Here is a 20,590-nt window from a genome sequence, read left to right as displayed (position 1 = left end):
GAATAAGACTCTGCATTAACTTAACAGGAAGCACTAAAAAAATTATAACAGAACACATCACGACTTTTTTTTGAGAGCTTTTGATTTATCATATTTGAACTGGTAAAAACTAAAATCTGTATATGAGTTACACTACAGATAAACAAATGATATTTCAGTAGATTCAGCTAGAAATTACAAACACAGTTAGCAGGTTCAACAATTCAAAAAAGATTAAAAAACACATAAACTTGAATAAAACTCTGCATCAACTTAACAGGAAACACTGACAGAATTATAACAAAACACATCACGACTTCTTATTTGAGAGCTTTGATTTATCATATCTGAACTGGTAAAAACTAAAATCTGTATATGAGTTACAATACAGATAAACACAACAATATTTCAACAGATCCAGTTAGTGTATTCAATAATTCAGAAAAGATAAAAAAAACCCAGATAAACTTGATTTCAAGATTGTATAACTACAATCGATCAACACTATATATTTATCTGATTAACATATAAATAAGTAAGTAAATAAGATGGATGAATCTAAATTTTGCTCCGAATACACATAGATCACAAGTGCTTTAGGACACGATCCTAGATAGATCGGAGAGTGTTTGAGGCCCAATTGCTATCAATAAAAAAATATCTAATTTAGTCATGGGTCATATCCCTATAAAACTCATTGTTGACCCGAAATTGTTCATTCTCTTTACAACCACTTCTCTCACTAGGGTTTCGAAAACCCTACCGCCGCTGCTCTCCTTTTACCCCAAATCTGAGCAAATCGAAAGCAACAATGGCAGAAGAAGCACAGTACGGTGCACCAGATGCCGGTAACAACAAGAGGAAGTACGATGATCAAGCGGCACCGTCTCCTGGTCCTCGTAGACCTACTGGATTTTCTGCTCCGATCGCTTCCTTATCTTCTCCTGACGGTGCTGCTCCTCCTTCGTCTTACAACAATGTTCCGCCGCCTATGGATGATTTCCAGTTGGCTAAGCAGAAGGCTCAGGAGATCGCTGCTAGGTTGTTGAATAGTGCTGAAGCGAAGAAACCTAGAGTTGATAATAACGGCGGTGGTGCCGGTGGATATGATTCCTATGAACGTAAGGGTTCTGAGCTTTTTCTAACCTTTTGCTGTTATGGATTTTGTGTTTTCTTTAGTTTGTCTGTTTTTTTTTTCGGACACGAAGTTGAGATTTTTTTTTTAAAATGTAATTTTTTCTGTAATTCTTTGCTGTTAGATATACTGCTCTATTAAATCGAAGTTCATCTTTTACAGATATCGTTAAACCCAATATCGAAATTGTGTTTATATTTGCTTCGATTGATTTAATTAGTTTGTATGGTAGTCAAGTTTACAAGATTTATGAGTTTTCTGTCCTTTTCTGTTATTGATTTTGTGGTGCTGGTTTTTTGAGATGGAGGTGAGATGTTTTTTTTAAATAAAAAGATGTATTTTCTCACTGAAATTCTTTTCCATTTGGATACAAGTATTTTAATTTGTTATTTACAGGTATCCTTGTATCTTATACATCCCGTTGTAGTATTTTTTTATATATCCAAATGTTGTTGGTGGATTTGATTCCTCAAGGGTTTACTTTCTTTTGTTGTTGTTGATTTGTGTTTATGCCTTTTTTGCTGTGGGAGAACTATTTTCACGGATTGATTTTTTTTTATAATTAATGAAGTGTTGTTCTATTGCTTATTGTTATTGTAATTTTCACCTTCTTCTATACCTGACCAAAAATAATCTGTTCACAAAATATTGATGATGAAATACAATTATCCATACCGAATTCATGTTTGTAATTGGCTACCACTGATGTGATTAGTTGGCAAGGTAGTAGGGTTTTAGCTTTTACTATGATAGCAATTCTGGTTCGTTTTAAGATCTTGTTGAGATGTTAAATATTTGTGGCTTTTCTTGACCGCAGACAAGCCCATTGTTACTCCTTCAGTTACAAGTTCATATGGTTATCCGGGGCAGAGCAAGAAGATTGAAATACCAAATGGCAGAGTTGGTGTGATTATAGGAAAAGGTGGGGAGACCATCAAGTATCTTCAACTCCAGTCTGGAGCCAAAATTCAGGTTACTAGAGACATGGATGCTGATCCTAATTCTCAAAACAGAGCAGTTGAACTCATGGGTACTCCAGACCAAATTGCTAAGGCTGAACAGTTGATTAATGAGGTTCTTTCTGAGGTACCAGTCTTTGATACTTAAGAGTGTCAAACTCCAGTAATTCTTTTGTTGAATTATATCCATTTTCTCATGCTTTCGACCATTAATTGATCTGTTTTTAGTTTGTTAATAATGCATCATGTATCTGATACAGGCCGATTCTGGTGGTTCTGGTCTAGTTTCCCGAAGATTACCTGGACAGCAATCTGGAGGGGAACAGTTTTCCTTGAAAGTCCCTAACAACAAGGTGAGATTTAGTGTTGTAGTTTAATTACTAGTCTCGCAGTCAGCTTTCTACTATTTGTCTCATGTGTATTGGTATGTGTTTTATTAGGTTGGTCTTGTTATTGGAAAAGGAGGTGAAACTATAAAAAGTATGCAGGCAAGAACTGGAGCGCGTATTCAGGTAACTTCAAAATTCTTTCCCACTTATCTTTTATGAATACTTACAGTCCTTTGCACTGTGAAAAGCAATTATTTCTGGAGATTTTATTCCAGCTCTCTTATCTTTCCTACTTTGTCACAGGTGATCCCTTTGCACTTGCCTCCTGGTGACACATCGCAGGAAAGAACAGTCCAAATTGACGGGTCAAGTGAACAGATTGAGGCTGCTAAGCAGCTGGTGTATGAAGTAATTAGCGAGGTATGTGTAATTGGATATCACTTTCTATTCTTTCCTTGTTGCGAGAATATAATAGGCAGCAAAGGCAGATGAATGCTTGCCTCAAGATGATGCATTTAATCTCCTTCAAATTTTGAGCAGTCTATATTTGTATGTTATTTGTTGTTTGTAATTTGTAACTGTGTGTGTATCTTGCATGTTGCATGTTGTGGAAGACTGTGCTTTATACCTTTAGTCCTTCAAGAGTTGCTTTTTGTAGTTCTCCTGATCCTGAATGTTCAAATTTCATCTCTTAGCATCTTCAAGAGGCAGTGGTATTAATTTTTTCAGCAGTGGTGAAATTTGCTGACACATTAAGTTACAGTTTACTTTGTTGCTAGAGCATCATGAATGAGAAATTAATAATCCAATATATGACTTCATTAGGATCTTCATGATCTGTATCTGCAAGTTTCATGTATGTGTGTTGCTGTCAATTACCTATATCCGTCCTTGCATCGCTAGAATTCATAGTGTTTGCAGATCATTTTGCCAGTCCTCTTCTTGGTCGACAGCGTCAGTTAATGGGAATTCTAGTTCATGTCAGTGACCCCTGGATGAAGGAGATTGGCTCTTGCTGTGCTTCATTTTTTGGAAGGAAGTATTCTTATTAATATTGGAGATATGCTTTCTAGTTGCAAAGTAGGTCTTTGCGAGTATTTTGCTCCACTCTTAACTATAGCTCCATTACTTTAAATAGAAGGATTAATAGATTGTTATCCACATAATATATCTGTAATGTGACATGACACCTACATATGTCAACCTTTTTTCCCATCAGTTCTTTTTAATTAGTTGGATGTTGCTGGAGCAAGAGATCAGTTTCTAACCCAAGGCATTATCAGGTTTAAGATGACTTATCAAAATGTTTAGTTGCCTCAATGTCTATTGATCTATATTTCATTGGACTTTAGATGTTGTGATTTTTGTGAGGCGCAGGTTTTGGGGAGGTTCTCCTTGAAGGTAACTAAGTCTGTCTAAAAATTTTCCGTAATATTGAGGATATATTATAATCTGAGATGTGCAATAACTCTTGGTTTAATGGTTTGGGTACTTGGTTAATATCAAGAGACAACATATAACTATTCTGGTTAATTTTGTATCTGATCACTGATATTATTATTGGAAAATTTGTAGGCTTAGTATGTATTGGACAATGGTGACACCAACATGGAACCATAAGTGTTGGTGTTCCCTCAGCATTGTTCTGGTATGGTCTTCAACCTAATTATTGATTAACTAATGTCATATACTGGGAGTAAATGAGGGACTGATTTTGCTAGGATTTGCAATGGAGGAAACTAAGATTTGTTGAGATTTATCATTGTTATCTTTTAGGTGTCAATCTTGAGATATTATATGAATGTACTACATAAGTGTTGTAACAAAGAGTGTTTGGTGTAATTATCTATTGTTGATGTCATTACTCAGCCAGGGGGCAACTTTTTTGTGCCTTGGGATTTTCTAGTGCTTTATTTGGTTTCTCTCAAGAAAAATCCATTACTTTCATTACTAAGCCACTAGTATCTGATTTTCCCTTTCTCCATAGACCTTTTAGTCATGGCTATGAAGATCGAACTTCCTTTGAGGTTTGGAGTGCTTTAAGGATCATTAGTATGTCAGTTCTGTGTGTTCACGTCTTGATTCTTAGCAGTACTGTTAGGTTCGCATTTCTTATTATCAAAAAATGGAATCATTGCCCTTCAAGTGTGATGTGGCATGTAGGAATCTGCTTTCTGGCGGTGTTAATAATGACATCTATTATCACTCTGTGGTTTTCCTTGTTTTTGGTGTCCCTGTGGTCCAACTCTTCCGAACCCAATTCACGGAGTGATAGCTGGTCTTCGAACCTCAAGGTGCACTGCTCTTGCTGCTTTGCGAACACATCATATTTATTCTTAATATTGAAGTTTGTCGTTTCTCTAATTCGCATGTCATTGAAACAGTTATACAACTTCTCTGGGTATATAAATTTGAATACACCATATCATTATTATATAAAATTCTCTGCTTATGACATATAATGAACAGATTACTACATCATATTATTATTGGTAAAGTCCCTTGGCTTATAGTGGTTCCTTGGTCATCTTATAGTGGTATCTTGCTATCTTAAGAGTTATCTTGCCTACATATAGAATGTTTTTGTTTTTTGCTTTTTTGCTTTTGTATCCTTCACTTCAAATAGGGTGAGGATGAGCATCTGCCAGGAGTTTTGTACCTCCCAACCAGTAAGTCTTACATCTGTCTTGATGCATACCTAATATTAATTGTTATATGTTTGTGGTATAAGTTACTGTTTCATCTGCTATGATTATGCTACCTGGGTGTGGCTTAGTCTGCCCTTGCAATGTGAGTTATTTAAATATGCTTGAATCAATCATATTCTTGGTTAGTTTAGACGACAATTCTTGTGCAGAATCGTGCTAGGAATCAAGGGATGTCGGGAGGATATCAACAGGGTTATCAGGCCCGGCCTCCTACAAGCTGGGCCCCTCCTGGTGCACCTATGCAACAATCTGGTTATGGCTATGGTCAGCCTGGTGCATATCCTTCTCAACCATCTTACCCTGGCTACCCTCCTCAACCTGCCTCTGCTGGATATGCCTCTGGCTGGGATCAGAGTGGTGCTCAAAATCAACAATCTCAGGCAGGAGGGTATGATTACTACAACCAACAGGCTCCACAACAACAGCAGCAAGCTGCTGGAGGTTCAGCTGCTTCAACTGATAATAGTGCCTATGGTTACAACCAGCAACCTGCCTCAGGTTACAGTCAAGGACAAGCTTATGCCCAGGATGGCTATGGTGGATATCATGTACCTGCCCCTCATTCTGGTGGGTATCAGGGTTCTGGTTATGAGCAGCAACAAGGCTATAGCTCTACTGCTGGCTATGGGAATGCCTCAAACCCAACATCAGACGGCCAGAACTCGTCGTATGGTGCCCAAACTGATGGCAGTCAAGCACCTCCACCAGCATCAGCCACAGCTCAACAAGGATATCATTCTGGCCAGCAGCCCAGCCCTAATCCTAGCTACCCATCTCAAGGCTCTGCTCAGGCTGGATATGGGGTGCCCCCAACTTCTCAAGGTGGGTATGGTACACAGCCAGCTGGAGGCTATGCTGCTAGTTATGGGGCTCCTCAGGCTCAAAAACCTCCTACTCAGGCAAGCTATGGTCAACCACAGCAGTCTCCTAGTGCACAAGCTGGTTATGCCCAGCCTGCCCCAGCGCAACCCGGGTATCCTCAACCAGCTGCTCAAGCTCAATCAGGTTATGCCCAGGCTGATCCCAACGCCCAGCGACCTCCCTCTTCTGCATATGGTGCTCCACCAGCTCAGCCAGGTTATGGTGCCCAGTCTTATGGCGCTCCGCCTAGTTATGGACAGCAGCCACCTCCTTACAACAGCGCCTATGGTGCTTACTCCCAGCCACAAGCATATGCTTCTGAAGCAGCTCCAACTGCGCAGTCTGTTCCACCTAGTGGTGGGGTTGCCAAAGCTTCACCTCCGAGTTAATATCAGTCTCTTTCGTATGTTTTTGGGTGAATCTTTTAAAAACAATTTCTTGCTTTTGTTGCTTAGTTATCTTTAGGTTTTGTAGATTATCAAACAGTGTTTTAAACTGTAGTTTGTTTGTCCCCGTATTTGGATTGCGTATCGTTTAAGTAGTTTTATCTTTCGTTCCGTTGGGTGTGTTCTCGAGTAAAGTACCTATGGTGTTGCCATGTTTGTGCATGTTATTTGATACTCGTTTTCAAGTTTTTCAAATGGTTTACCGAGTACCTGTGGGGACCTCAATCCATGGAGGTTTCTGTTTCGGTAAGTTGTAGTTGAAGGGTAGTATAATGATTGTTTCTCAGGTCGCAATAATTACTAATATCTTGAGCATTTCAGATATATATGCATGAATTTAATTTGAAAAAACAGTTTAAAACCTTTTATTTCACTATTAACAGCGTCATTATAATATAAATTGGAGCCCATTCAACAATATTAGTTGTTTTTAAAAGTTTTTTCGTGTGATAATGTTTTTTTTTAATTTATAGTGATGTGTTCTTTTCTGTCTTTTCAAAACCTTTAGTGACCTTGGGAAATGGTATGTATAGCCTCACCATGATCATATAGTGGCTATACAAAAGATTTAAATTGAATTTCACAAGATGAATGTCACATTTTCTTAAATTTTTCGTGTATATTAGCCTTTGAGAACTGTATGAGGAGTGAGGAATGAGTTGGAAATCATTACAGTATACTCACACAATTTTTTTAATACCTATTTTCGCATTTACAAGTTTTTTTAAAGAATCGCCCAAATAATCAATTTTTTGTGTTTATTAGCCAATGAATGTGGCGCCTGAAGAATTCAATTTGTTTTTTATCAAAAGATTTTATGAGGATCTTTGTAATGAGTTGGGGAACTATCACGTATAGTCACACTCTCTTAACGCCCATTTTCTCATTTAGAAGCTTCTTACAAGAGTCGTCCAAATTCACCAATTTTTCGTCTGTATTAGCCTATGGATCTACCGTCTGGATCACCAATCTTTTTCTCTAAAAATTCTTTATGGAGACCTCCGTAATGAATTAAGGAACCTTCACGTGTACTCAAACTATTCTTAAGGTCATTCTACATTTACAAGCCTCTTTTTAAGAATCACCCAAAATCCCCTTATTTTTCGTGTATATTAGCCCATGAATATGGCGCCTGGAGCACCTATTTTTTTTTCCCAAAAATTCCGCACTGAATTGGAAAACCTTCACGTACACTAACACTATTTCAACGCCTATTTCTGCATTTACAAATTCCTTATAATAGTCACCCAAATTCACCAATTTTTTGTGTGTATTATCACATGGATGTGACACCTGCGCACCCAAATTTATTTTTCTCAAAAAATTAAATAAGGGCCTTCGTAATGAGTTGGGTAACCTTCAAGTATACTCACATAATTTTTTGAACGCCTATTTTCACATTTACTAGTCATTTTTTGAATTACCCAAATTAACCAATTTTTCGTGTGTATTAACCTATGATTTTGGCGCATGAAGCACCCAATTTTTTTTATCAAAAGACTATGAAAACCTCTTTAATTAGTTAGGGAACCATCACGTATACTCACACTTTTTTTAACACTCATTTTCTCATTTTCAAGATCTTTTTTAACAGTTGCCCAAATTCACCAATTTTTCGTGTGTATTAGCCCATGATTGTGGCGCCTGAAGCATCCAATTTTTTTTTTTTATCAAAAGACTTTATGAAAACCTCTGTAATTAGTTGAGGAATCATCACGTATACTCACACTTTTTTTAACGCTCATATTTTCATTCCCAAGATCTTTTTTAACAGTTGCCCAAATTCACCAATTTTACGTGTGTATTAGCCCATAGAGCTAGCGTCTGGATCATCAATTTTTTTTTCTTAAAAAACTTTATGGGGACCTCTTTATTGAATTAAGGAACCTTCACATATATTCACACCATTTTTAAATCCATTCCGTATTTACAAACCCCTTTTTAAGAATAATCCAAAATCACCTAGTTTTCGTGTATATCAGCCCATGAATACGGCGCCCGGAGCACCTGATTTTTTTTTTCTCAAAAAACTTTATAAGAATATCTGTATTTAGTTGGAAAACCTTCACATACACTCACACCATTTTCAACGTCTATTTCCGCATTTACAAGTTTCTTATAAGAGTCGCCCAAATTCACTGTTTTTCCGTGTGTATTAGCTCATGGATGTGGCGCCTGCGCACCCAAATTTATTTTCTCAAAAAACTTTATGAGGGCCTCCGTAATTAGTTGGGGAGCCTTCACGTATACTCACACAATTTTTTGAACGCCTATATTCGCATTTACTAGTCATTTTTTTTTAATTGCCCAAATTAACCAATTTTTCATATGTATTAGCCTATGATTGTGACACTAAAACATTCAATTTTTTAATCAAAAATTTTTATGAGGACCTCCGTATTGAGTTGGAGAACCATCACGTATATTCACACTTTTTTTAACGCCCATTTTCTCATTCACAAGCTCTTTCTTAACAGTTGCTCAAATTCACCGATTTTTCGTGTTTATTAGCCCATGGATCTAGCGTTTGGATCACCAAATTTTTTTTCTTAAAAAACTTTGTGAGGACCTCCGTATTGAATTAAGTAACCTTCGCATATACTCACACCATTTTTAACTCCATTTCGCATTTACAAGCCTCTTTATAAGAATCATCCATGATCTCCTAGTTTTTGTGTATATTAGCACATGAATAACACCCTGAGCACTTAATTTTTTTTCTCAAAAAACTTTACAAGGATCTCTGTATTGAATTGGGAAACCTTACGTACACTCACACCATTTTTAACGTTCATTTCCGCATTGACAAGTTTCTTATAAGAGTCGCTCAAATTCACCGATTTTTTGTATGTATCAACACATGGATGTGGCGCCTGCGCAACCAAATTTGTTTTTCTCAAAAAACATTATGAGGGTCTATGTAATGAGTTGGAAAACCTTCACGTATACTGATACAATTTTTTTAACGTCTATTTCTGCATTTACAAGCTCGTTTTTAAGAATCAACCAAAATCCCCTAGTTTTCGTGTAAATTAGCCCATGGATGTGACGCCCGGAGCACCTGAATTTTTTTTTATCAAAAAACTTATAAGGATCTCCATATTGAATTAGAAAACCTTCATGTACATTCGCACCATTTTTTGATGTCCATTTTCGCATTTACAAGCTTCTTATAAGAGTCGCCTGAATTCACCTATTTTTCGTGTGTATTAGCATTTGGATGTGGCGCCTGCGCACCCAAATTTATTTTTCTCTAAATACATTATGAGGCCTTCCGTAATGAGTTGGGGAACCTTCACGTATACTCAAATAATTTTCTTAACGCCTATTTTCGTATTTACAAGCCTTTTGTTAGAATCACCCATATTAACCAATTATTTGTTTTTATTAACCCATGATTGTGGCGCCAGAAGAGTCCAATTTGTTTTTTTATCAAAAGATTTTATGAGGACCCTTGTAATTAGTTGGGAACCATTATGTATAGTCACACTCTTTTAACGCCCATTTTCTCATTTAGAAGCTTCTTACAAGAGTCGCCCAAATTCAACAATTTTTCGTGTGTATTATAGCCTATGGATCTACCGTCTGGATCACCAAATTTTTTTTCTCAAAATTCTTAATGGGGACCTCCGTAATGAATTAAGGAACCTTCACGTCTACTCAAACTATTCTTAAGGTCATTCCACATTTACAAGTCTCTTTTTAAGAATCACCAAAATCTCCTAGTTTTCGTGTATATTAGCCTATGAATATGCCGTCTGGAGCACCTAATTTTGTTTCTAAAAAAACTTAACACTAACACTATTTTTTTAACGTCCATTTTTGCATTTACAAACTTCTTATAATAGTCACCCAAATTCACAGATTTTTCGTGTGTATTATCACATGGATATGATACCTGCTCACCCAAAATTATTTTCCTCAAAAAACTTTATGAAGGTCTCCATAATGAGTTTATTGATACAATTTTTTAACGTCTATTTCGCTTTTACAAGCCTCTTTTTAAGAATTAACCCATAATTCCCTAGTTTTCGTGTACATTAGCCCATGGATATGACGTCCGGAGCACCTGGTATTTTTTTTCTCAAAAAACATTATAAGGATATTCGTATTAAATTAGGAAACCTTTATTTACACTCACACCATTTTTTAATGTCCATTTTTGCATTTACAAGCTTTTTAGAAGAGTCGTCCGAATTCACCTATTTTTCGTGTGTATTAGCATATGGATGTGGCACCTGCGCACCCAAATTTATTTTACACAAAAAACTTTATGAGGGCCTCCGTAAGGAGTTGGAAATCATTACAGTATACTCACACAATTTTTTTTAATACCTATTTTCGCATTTACTAGCTTTTTTTAAGAATCGCCCAGATAAACAATTTTTTGTGTTTATTAGCCCATGATTGTGGCGCCTGAAGAATTCAATTTGTTTTTTTATCAAAAGATTTTATGAGGACCTTTGTAATGATTTGGGGAACCATCACGTATAGTCACACTCGTTTAACACCCATTTTTTCATTTAGAAGCTTCTTACAAGAGTCGTCCAAATTCACCAATTTTTCGTGTGTATTAGCCCATGGAACTAGCGTTTGGATCTTTGTAGGGACATCCGTATTGAATTAAGTAACCTTCGCATGTACTCATACCATTTTTAACTCTATTCGCATTTATAAGTCCCTTTATAAGAATCACCCAAGATCTCTTAGTTTTCGTGTATATTAGCCCATGGATATAACACCCAGAACACTTAAATTCATTTTTTCTCAAAAAACTTTATAAAGATCTCTGTATTGAATTGGAAAAGCTTCACGTACACTCACACCATTTTTAATGCCCATTTCCACATTTACAAGTTTCTTATAAGAGTCACTCAAATTCACCGATTTTTCGTGTGTATTAGCACATGGATGTGGTGCCTGCGTAACAAAATTTGTTTTTCTCAAAAAACATTATGAGGGTCTGCGTAATGAGTTGGAAAACCTTTACGTACATTGATACAATTTTTTTAACGTCTATTTCCGCATTTACAAGTCTGTTTTTAAGAATCAACCAAAATTCCCTACTTTTTGTGTATATTAGCCCATGGATATGACGCCCGGAGCACCTGAATTTTTTTTCTCAAATAAATTTATAAGGATCTCCGTATTGAATTAGGAAACCTTCATGTACACTCACACCATTTTTTGATGTCCATTTTCGCATCTACAAGCTTCTTATAAGAGTTGCCTGAATTCACCTATTTTTCGTGTGTATTAGCATTTAGATGTGGTGCCTGCGCACCCAAATTTATTTTTCTCTAAACACATTATGAGGCCTTCCGTAATGATTTGGGGAACCTTCACGTATACTCAAATAATTTTTTAACGCCTATTTTTGTATTTACAAGCCTTTTAAGAATCACCCATATTAACCAATTATTTGTTTTTATTAACTCATGATTGTGGCGCCTGAAGAATCCAATTTGTTTTTTTATCAAAATATTTTATGAGGACCTCTGTAATTAGTTGGGGAACCATTATGTATAGTCACACTCTTGTAACGCCCATTTTCTCATTTAGAAGCTTCTTACAAGAGTCGCCAAATTCAACGATTTTCCGTGTGTTTTAGCCTATGGATCTACCGTCTGGATCACCAAATTTTTTTCCTCAAAATTCTTTATGGGGACCTCCGTAATGAATTAAGGAACCTTCATATGTACTCAAACTATTCTTAAGGTCATTCCACATTTACAAGTCTCTTTTTAAGAATCACCGCATTGAATTGGGAAACCTTCACGTACACTAACACTATTTTTTAACGTCCATTTCTGCATTTACAAACTTCTTATATTAGTCACCCAAATTCACAGATTTTTCGTGTGTATTATCACATGGATATGAAATCTGCTCACCCAAAATTATTTTTCTCAAAAAACTTTATGAGGGACTCCGTAATTAGTTGGGTGACCTTCATGTATATTCACATAATTTTTTAAACGCCTAATTTCGCATTTACTAGTTTTTTTAATTGCCCAAATTAATCAATTTTTCGTGTGTATTAGCCCATGATTGTGGCGCCTGAAGCATTCAAATTTTTTTTATCAAAAGACTTTATGAAAACCTCTTTAATTAATTGGGGAACCATCACGTATATTCACATTTTTTAATACTTATTTTCTCATTCATCTTTTCCAACAGGTGTCCAAATTCACCAATTTTACGTGTATTAGCCCATAGTGTTTGGATCACCAAATTGTTTTTTCTTAAAAAACATTACGGGGACCTCTTTATCTAATTAACGATCCTTCACATATATTCACACCATTTTTAAATCCATTACATAGTTACAAATCTCTTTTTAAGAATCACCCAAAATTTCCTAATTTTCGTGTATATTATTAGCCCATGAATATGGCTCCCGGAGCACCTGATTTTTTTATTTCAAAAAACTTTATAAGGATAACTGTATTTAATTGGGAAACCTTCACATAAACTCACATAATTTTTTAATGTCTATTTCCGCATTTACAAGCTTCTTATAAGAGTCGCCCAAATTCACCATTTTTTTTGTGTATATTAGCACATGGATGTTGCGCCGCGCACCCAAATTTATTTTCTCAAAAGACTTTATGAGGGCCTCTGCAATGAGTTGGGGAGCCTTCAGGTATACTCACACAATTTTTGAACACGTATTTTCGCATTTACAAGCCCCTTTTTAAGAATCAACCAAAATCCCCTACTTTTCGTGTTTATTAGTCCATGGATAATAGCGCCCAGAGCACTAAAATTTTTTTTCTCTAAAAACTTTATAATGATCTTTGTATTGAATTGGGAAACCTTAACGTGCACTCACACTATTTTTAACGTCCATTTCCGCATTTACAAGCTTTATATAAGAGTCGCTCGAATTCACCAATTTTTCGTGTGTATTAGCACATGGATGTGGCGCCTGCACAATCAAATTTATTTTTCTCAAAAAACTTTATGAGGGTCTCCGTAATGAGTTGGAAAACCTTCACGTATACTGACACAATTTTTTAACGTCTATTTCCGCAATTACAAGCCCCTTTTTAAGAATCAACAAAAATTCTCTAGTTTTCGTGTATAGCCCATGGATATGACGCCCGGAGCACCTGAATTTTTTTTTTCTCAAAAAATATTATAAGGATCTCCCTATTGAATTAGGAAACCTTCATGTACACTCACACCATATTTTAATGTCTATTTCCGCATTTACAAGGTTTTTAGAAGATTCGCCCGAATTCACCTATTTTTCGTGTGTATTATCATATGGATGTGGCGCCTGCGCACCCAAATTTATTTTAAAACAAAAAACTTTATGAGGGCCTCCGTAATGAGTTGGGAAACCTTCACGTATATTCACACAATATTTTTAACGCCTATTTCCACATTTACAAGCCTTTTTTAAGAATCGCCAAATTAACCAACGTGTGTATTAGCCCATGGTTGTGGCACTTAAAACATCCAAAATAATTTCTGAAAATATATTATGAGGACCTCCGTAATGAGTTGGTGAACGTTCAAGTTATAATTACACCATTTTTAATATCATTCTGCAGTTTCAAGCCTTTTTTTATGAATCACTAAAATTTTCTGTTTTTTGTATGTATTAGTCTATGGAGCTAGCGCTTGGAGCACCCAAACAATTTCTTGAGAAAATTTTATAAGGACCTGCGTACGAGTTGTGGAAGCATCACGTATGCTTATACAATTTTTTAAACGTACATTTCCACATTTACAAGCCTTTTTTAAGAATCATCCAAATTCACTAATTTTTCCGTGTGTATTAGCCTATGGATCTAGTGACCGGAGCACTTAATTTTTTTTCTCAAAAAATATTATAAGGACCTCCATAATGAGTTTGAAATATTAACGTATATTCTCACAATAATTAATGCCCATTTTTGCATTTGCAAGTCTGTTTTAAGAATCACCCAAATTTACTGATTTTTTTGTGTGTATAAGCATATGGAACGGGCGCACGAGCACCTAAAAGTTTTTCTCAATAGTTTATTAGAACCTATGTAATGAGTTGTAGAATCTTCATGTATATTAACACAATTTTTAACACCTACTAAAGTTACAAGCCCTCTTGAAGAATCACCAAATTTTAGTTGATTTTTTTGTATGTTCTAACCCATGGATCTAGTGCCACATCACCTAATTTTTTTGTCTCAAAAGTATTATGAGTACCTATGTGATGAGTTTGGAAACCTTCACGTATAGTCACACCATTTTTAAAGCATATCCGCATATAGAAGCCTTTTTTTAAGAATCGCTCTAATTCTTTGACTTTTCGTGTGTATTAGCACATGGATGTGTCGTTTGTGCAATCAATTTTTTTCTCAAAAAACATTATGGGAAACTTTGTAATGAATTGGGGAATCTACACGTGTAGTCACACAATTTTTTTAATGCCCATTTCTTGATTTACGAGTCATTTTTTTGAATCGCCCAAAAGAACCAATTTTTTGTGTTTATTAGCCCATGATTGTGGCGTCTGAAAATCCAATTTGTTTTTTTATCAAAAGATTTTATGAGGACCATTGTAATGAGTTGGGAACCAACACGTATAGTCACACTCTTTTAACACCCATTTTCTCATTTAGAGGCTTCTTACAAGAGTCTCCCAAATTCACCGATTTTTTGTGTGTATTAGCCTATGGATCTACCGTCTGGATCACCAAAATTTTTTTCCCTCAAAAATCTTTATGGTGGCCTCCTTAATGATTTAAGGAACCTTCACGTGTACTCAAAATATTTTTAAAGTCATTCCAAATTTACCAGCCTTTTTTTAAGAATCACCTAAAATCTCCTATTTTTCGTATATATTAGCCCATGAATATGGCGCCTGGAGCACCTAATTTTTTTTCTCAAAAAACTCAATAAGATCTCCGCATTGAATTGAGAAACCTTCACATACACTAACACTATTTTTTTAACGTCCATTTCTGCATTTACAAACTTCTTATAATAGTCACCCAAATTCACCAATTTTTCGTGTGTATTATCACATGGATCTGACACCTGCATACCCAAATTTATTTTTTTTCAAAAATTTTTTATGAGGGAATCTGTAATGAGTTGGGTAAACTTCACGTATACTCACATAAATATTTGAACACCTATTTTCGCATTTACTAGTCATTTTTTTGAATTGCTCAAATTAACCAATTTTTCGTGTGTATTAGCCCATAATTGTGGCGCCTGAAGACTTTATGAAAACCACCGTAATTAGTTGTGGAACTATCATGTATACTCATACTTTTTAACGCTCATTTTTTCATTCACAAGATCATTTTTAACAGTTGCCCAAATTCACCAATTTTTCTTATGTATTAACCCATGGAGCTAGTGTTTGGATCACCAATTTTTTTCTTAAAAAACTTTATGTGGACCTCTGTATTGAATTAAGGAACCTTCACATGTACTCACACAATTTTTATATCCATTCCGCATTTACAAACCTCTTTTTAAGAATCACCCAAAATTACTTAGTTTTCCTGTGTATTAGCCCATGAATATGGCGCCCAGAGCACCTGATTTTTTCCTCACAAAACTTTATAAGAGTATCTGTATTTAATTGGGAAACCTTCACATACACTCACACCATTTTTAACGTCTATTTCCGCTTTTAAAAGCTTCTTATAAGAGTCGCCCAATTTCACCGTTTTTCGTGTGTATTAGCATATGGATGTGGCGCTTCCGCACCCAAATTTATTTTCTCAAATTTTTTTTTGGGACTCCGTAATGAGTTGGGGAGCCTTCACGTATACTCACACAATTTTTTGAACGCCTATTTTCACATTTACTAGTCATTTTTTTGAATTGCCCAAATTAACCAATTTTTCATGTGTATTAGCCCATGATTGTGTCACCTAAAACATTCAAATTTTTTTTATCAAAAGAATTTATAGGGACCTCCGTAATGAGTTGGAGAACCATTACGTATACTCACACTTTTTTTAACACCCATTTTCTCATTCACAAGCTCTTTTTTAACAGTTGCTCAAATTCACGAATTTTTCGTGTTTATTAGCCCAAAGATCTAGCGTTTGGATCACCAAATTTTTTTCCTTACTGTATGGAGACCTCCGTATTGAATAAAGTAACCTTCGCATATACTCACACCATTTTTAACTCCATTTCGCATTTACAAGCCCTTTTTAATAATCATAAAAAATCTCCTATTATTCATGTATATTAATTAGCCCATAGATATAGCGCCCAGAGCATTTAATTTTTTTTTCTCAAAAAACTTTATAAGGATCTCTGTATTGAATTGCGAAACCTTCACGTACACTCACACCATTTTTTAACATCCATTTCCGCATTTACAAACTTCTTATAAGAGCCGCTCGAATTCACCGATTTTTCGTGTGTATTAGCACATGGATGTGGCGCCTACGCAACCAAATTTATTTTCCTCAAAAAACTTTATGAGGGTCTCCGTGATGAGTTGGAAAACCTTCACGTATATTGGTACAATTTTTTTAACCTCCATTTTCGCTTTTACAAGCCTCTTTTTAAGAATCAACCCAATATTCCCTAGTTTTCATATACATTAGCCCATGGATATGACGTCCGGAGCACCTGAATTTTTTTCCTCAAAAAACATTATAAGTCCGTCTTAAATTAGGAAACCTTCATTTACAGTCGCTCCATTTTTTAATCTCCATTTCCGCATTTACAAGCTTCTTAGAAGAGTCGCCCGAATTTACCTATTTTTCGTGTGTATTAGCATATGGATGTGGCACCTGCGCGCCCAAATTTATTTTACACAAAAAACTTTATGAGGGATTCCGTAATGATTAGGTAAACCTTCACGTATACCCACACAAATTTTTAACGCCTATTTTTGCATTTACAAGGCTTTTTTAAAGAATCGCCAAATTAACTAATTTTTTGTGTTTATTAGCCCATGATTGTGGCGCCTGAAGAATCCAATTTGTCTTTTTATCAAAAGATTTTATGAGGACCTCTGTAATGAGTTGGGGAACCATCCGCATTTACAAGCTCCTTTTTAAGAATCAACCAAAATTTCGTAATTTTCATGTATATTAGCCCATGGATATGACGCCCGGAGCACCGGAATTTTTTTCTCAAAAAAATTTATAAGGATTTCTCACAACATTATTTAACGTCCATTTCCGCATTTACAAGCTTCTTATAAAAGTCGATCAAATTCACCGATTTTTCGTGTGTATTAGCACATGGATGCGACGCCTGTACACCAAATTTATTTTACACATTTAACGCCTACTTCCACATTTACAAGCCTTTTTTTTAAGAATCGCCCAAATTAACAAATTTTTTGTGTATTAGCCCATGGTTGTGATACTTAAAACATCCAATTATTTTTCTGAAAATATTTTATGAGGACCTCCGTAATGAGTTGGTGAACGTTCAAGTTATACTTACACCATTTTTAATGTAATTCTGCAATTTCAAGCCCTTTTTTATGAATCACTAAATTTTTTTTTCTGTTTTTTCTTATTTGTTAGCCTATGGAGCTAGCGCTTGGAGCATCCAAACAATTTCTTGAGAAAATTTTATAAGGACCTCCGTACAAGTTGCGGAAGTATCACGTATGCTTGCTTATACAATTTTTTAAAAGTACATTTTCACATTTACAAGCCTTTTTTAAGAATCATCCAAATTCACTAATTTTTCGTGTGTATTAGCCCATGATTGTGACACCTAAAACAACCAAAACAATTTCTCAAAAGACTTTATGAGGACCTCCGTAATGAGTTAGTGAACCTTCACGTATACTTACACCATTTTTAATGTCATTTTGCATTTTCAAGCCCTTTTTAAGAATCACTAATTTTTTTTGTTTTTTCGTATGTATTAGCGTATATATCTAGTGCCTGGAGCACCTAAACAATTTATTTAGAAAATTTTTAAAAGGACCCCCATAACGAGTTGTGAAAAGCATTACGTATACTTACCAATTTTTTAAATGTACATTTCAACATATACAAGCCTTTTTTCAAAATCATTCAAATTCACTTATTTTCCGTGTGTATTTATCTATGGATCTAGTTAATAGAGCACCTATTTTTTTTCCTCAAAATATATTATAAGGACCTCTGTAATGAGTTTGGAACCTTCATGTATATTCTCGCTATTTTTAATGCTCGTTTTCGCAGTGCAAGTCTATTTTAAAATTTTTTTTCTCAATAGTTTATATGAACCTCTGTAATGAGTTGGTGAATCTTCACATATGCTAACACTATTTTTAATGCATATTTCTAAATATACAAGCCACTTGAAGAATCACCAAATTTAAAATTGATTTTTTTTTGTATGTAATTTAACCCATGGATCTGGTGCCAGAGCACCTAATTTTTTTTCTCCAAAAAATTATAGGTACCTCTGTGATGAGTTTGGAAACCTTCAAATATAGTCCCACCATTTTTAAAGCTTATTTTCGCTTATAGAATCCTTTTTGTAAGAATCGCTCTAATTCCCCGATTTTTCATTTGTATTAGCACATGGATGTGTTGTTTGCGCAACCAATTTTATTTTTTTTTAAAATTATGGGAACCTTCACGTATAGTCATGCAATTTTTGTAATGCCTATTTTCGCATTTACAAGTCTATTTTTTAATCACCCAAATTAACCTATTTTTTGTGTCTATTAGCCAATGATTGTGGCGTCTGAAGAATCCAATTTGTTTTTTTATCAAAAATTTTTATGAGGACCTATGTAATGAGTTGGGGAACTATCATGTATATTCACACTCTTTTTTATGCCCATTTTATCATTTACAAAATTTTTACAAGAGTCGCCCTAATTCACCGATTTTTCGGGTGTATAAGCCCATGGATCTAGCGTTTGGATGACTAATTTTTTTTTCTTAAAAAATTTATGAGGGCCTCCGTAATGAGATGGGGAACCTTCATGTATTCTCCACAAAAAAATTAACGCCTATATCCGCATTTTCAAGCCTCTTTTAAAAATCAACCAAAATCCCCTACTTTTCGTGTATATTAGCCTATGGATATGACAGTCGAAGCACCTAAATTTTTTTTCTCAAAATTTTTTATAAGGATATCTACATAGAATTAGGAAACCTTCATTTACACTCACAAATTTTTTTAACGTTCATTTCCGCATTTACAAGATTCTTATAAAAATCAACCGAATTCACCGATTTTTGTGTGTTAAGCACATGGATGTGGCACATGCGCTGCCCAAATTTATTTTTCTCAAAAAACTTTATGAGGGCCTCCCTAATGATTTGGGGAACCTTCACGAATTCTCACAAAAAATTTTAACGCCTAAATCCACATTTACAAGCCTCTTTTTAACAATTAACCAAAATCCCCTAGTTTTCGTGTATATTAGCCCATGGATATGACACTCGAAGCACCTGAATTTTTTTTCTCAAAAACTTTATAAGGATCTCCATATAGAATTAGGAAACCTTCATTTAAACTCATACAATTTTTTAACGTTCATTTCCGTATTACAATCTTCTTATAAGAGTCGCTCGATTTGACTGATTTTTTTCAATATAAGCACATGGATGTGGAACATGAGCGCAAAAATTTATTTTTCTCAAAAAACTTTATGAGGGCCTCTGTAATGAGTTGGGGAACCTTCACGTATTCTCGCAATAAACTGTAACACCTATATCCGCATTTATAAGCCTATTTTTAAGAATCAACCAAACTCCCTTAGTATTCGTGTATATTAGCCCATGGATATGAAACTCAAAACATATGAATTTTTTTCTCAAAAAACTTTATAAGGTGTCCATATAGAATTAGGAAACCTTCATTTACACTCACACAATTTTTTAACATTCATTTCCGCATTTACAAGATTCTTATAAAAGTCGCTCATATTCACCGATTTTTCTGTGTATTAACACATGGTTGACACATGTGCACCCAAATTTATTTTTCTCAAAAAACTTTATGAGGGCCTCCGTAATGATTTAGGAAACCTTCACGTATTCTCACAAAAAATTTTAACGCCTATATCCGCATTTACAAGCCTCTTTTTAATAATCAACACAAATCCCATAGTTTTCGCATATATTAGCTTATTGATATAACACTCGAAGCATCTGAATTTTTTTTCTCAAAAACCTTTATAAGGATCTCCATATATAATTAGGAAATCTTAATTTACACTTACAAAATTTTTAAACGT

At 35.0% G+C, this 20,590-nt stretch overlaps 1 protein-coding gene across 1 annotated transcript; it reads left to right on the top strand.

The window, feature by feature from the left end:
- Positions 1–516: 516 nt before the first annotated feature.
- LOC101267010 (uncharacterized) lies at positions 517–6,528 on the top strand. Its single transcript, XM_004253048.5, has 6 exons — positions 517–1,100; positions 1,932–2,200; positions 2,334–2,426; positions 2,514–2,585; positions 2,706–2,822; positions 5,260–6,528. Exons 1-6 carry the CDS (start codon positions 791–793, stop codon positions 6,358–6,360), a joined length of 1,962 nt encoding a protein of 653 aa, XP_004253096.1. The 5' UTR covers positions 517–790; the 3' UTR covers positions 6,361–6,528.
- The last annotated feature ends 14,062 nt before the right edge of the window (positions 6,529–20,590 follow it).

Source organism: Solanum lycopersicum, chromosome 12, assembly GCF_036512215.1.
Source record: "Solanum lycopersicum chromosome 12, SLM_r2.1".
Classification (NCBI taxonomy): Eukaryota; Viridiplantae; Streptophyta; class Magnoliopsida; order Solanales; family Solanaceae; genus Solanum; species Solanum lycopersicum.
The sequence above is the reverse complement of the archived record's forward strand: the minus strand, read 5'-3'. Positions and strand labels throughout refer to the sequence as shown.

Excerpts from the sequence above, each read along its gene's own strand:
- LOC101267010 (XM_004253048.5), top strand. The coding sequence starts at position 791 with ATGGCAGAAGAAGCACAGTACGGTGCACCAGATGCCGGTAACAACAAG. Across the intron at positions 1,101-1,931 it reads TGGATATGATTCCTATGAAC|ACAAGCCCATTGTTACTCCT; the intron begins GTAAGGGTTCTG and ends TCTTGACCGCAG. Across the intron at positions 2,427-2,513 it reads TGAAAGTCCCTAACAACAAG|GTTGGTCTTGTTATTGGAAA; the intron begins GTGAGATTTAGT and ends GTGTTTTATTAG.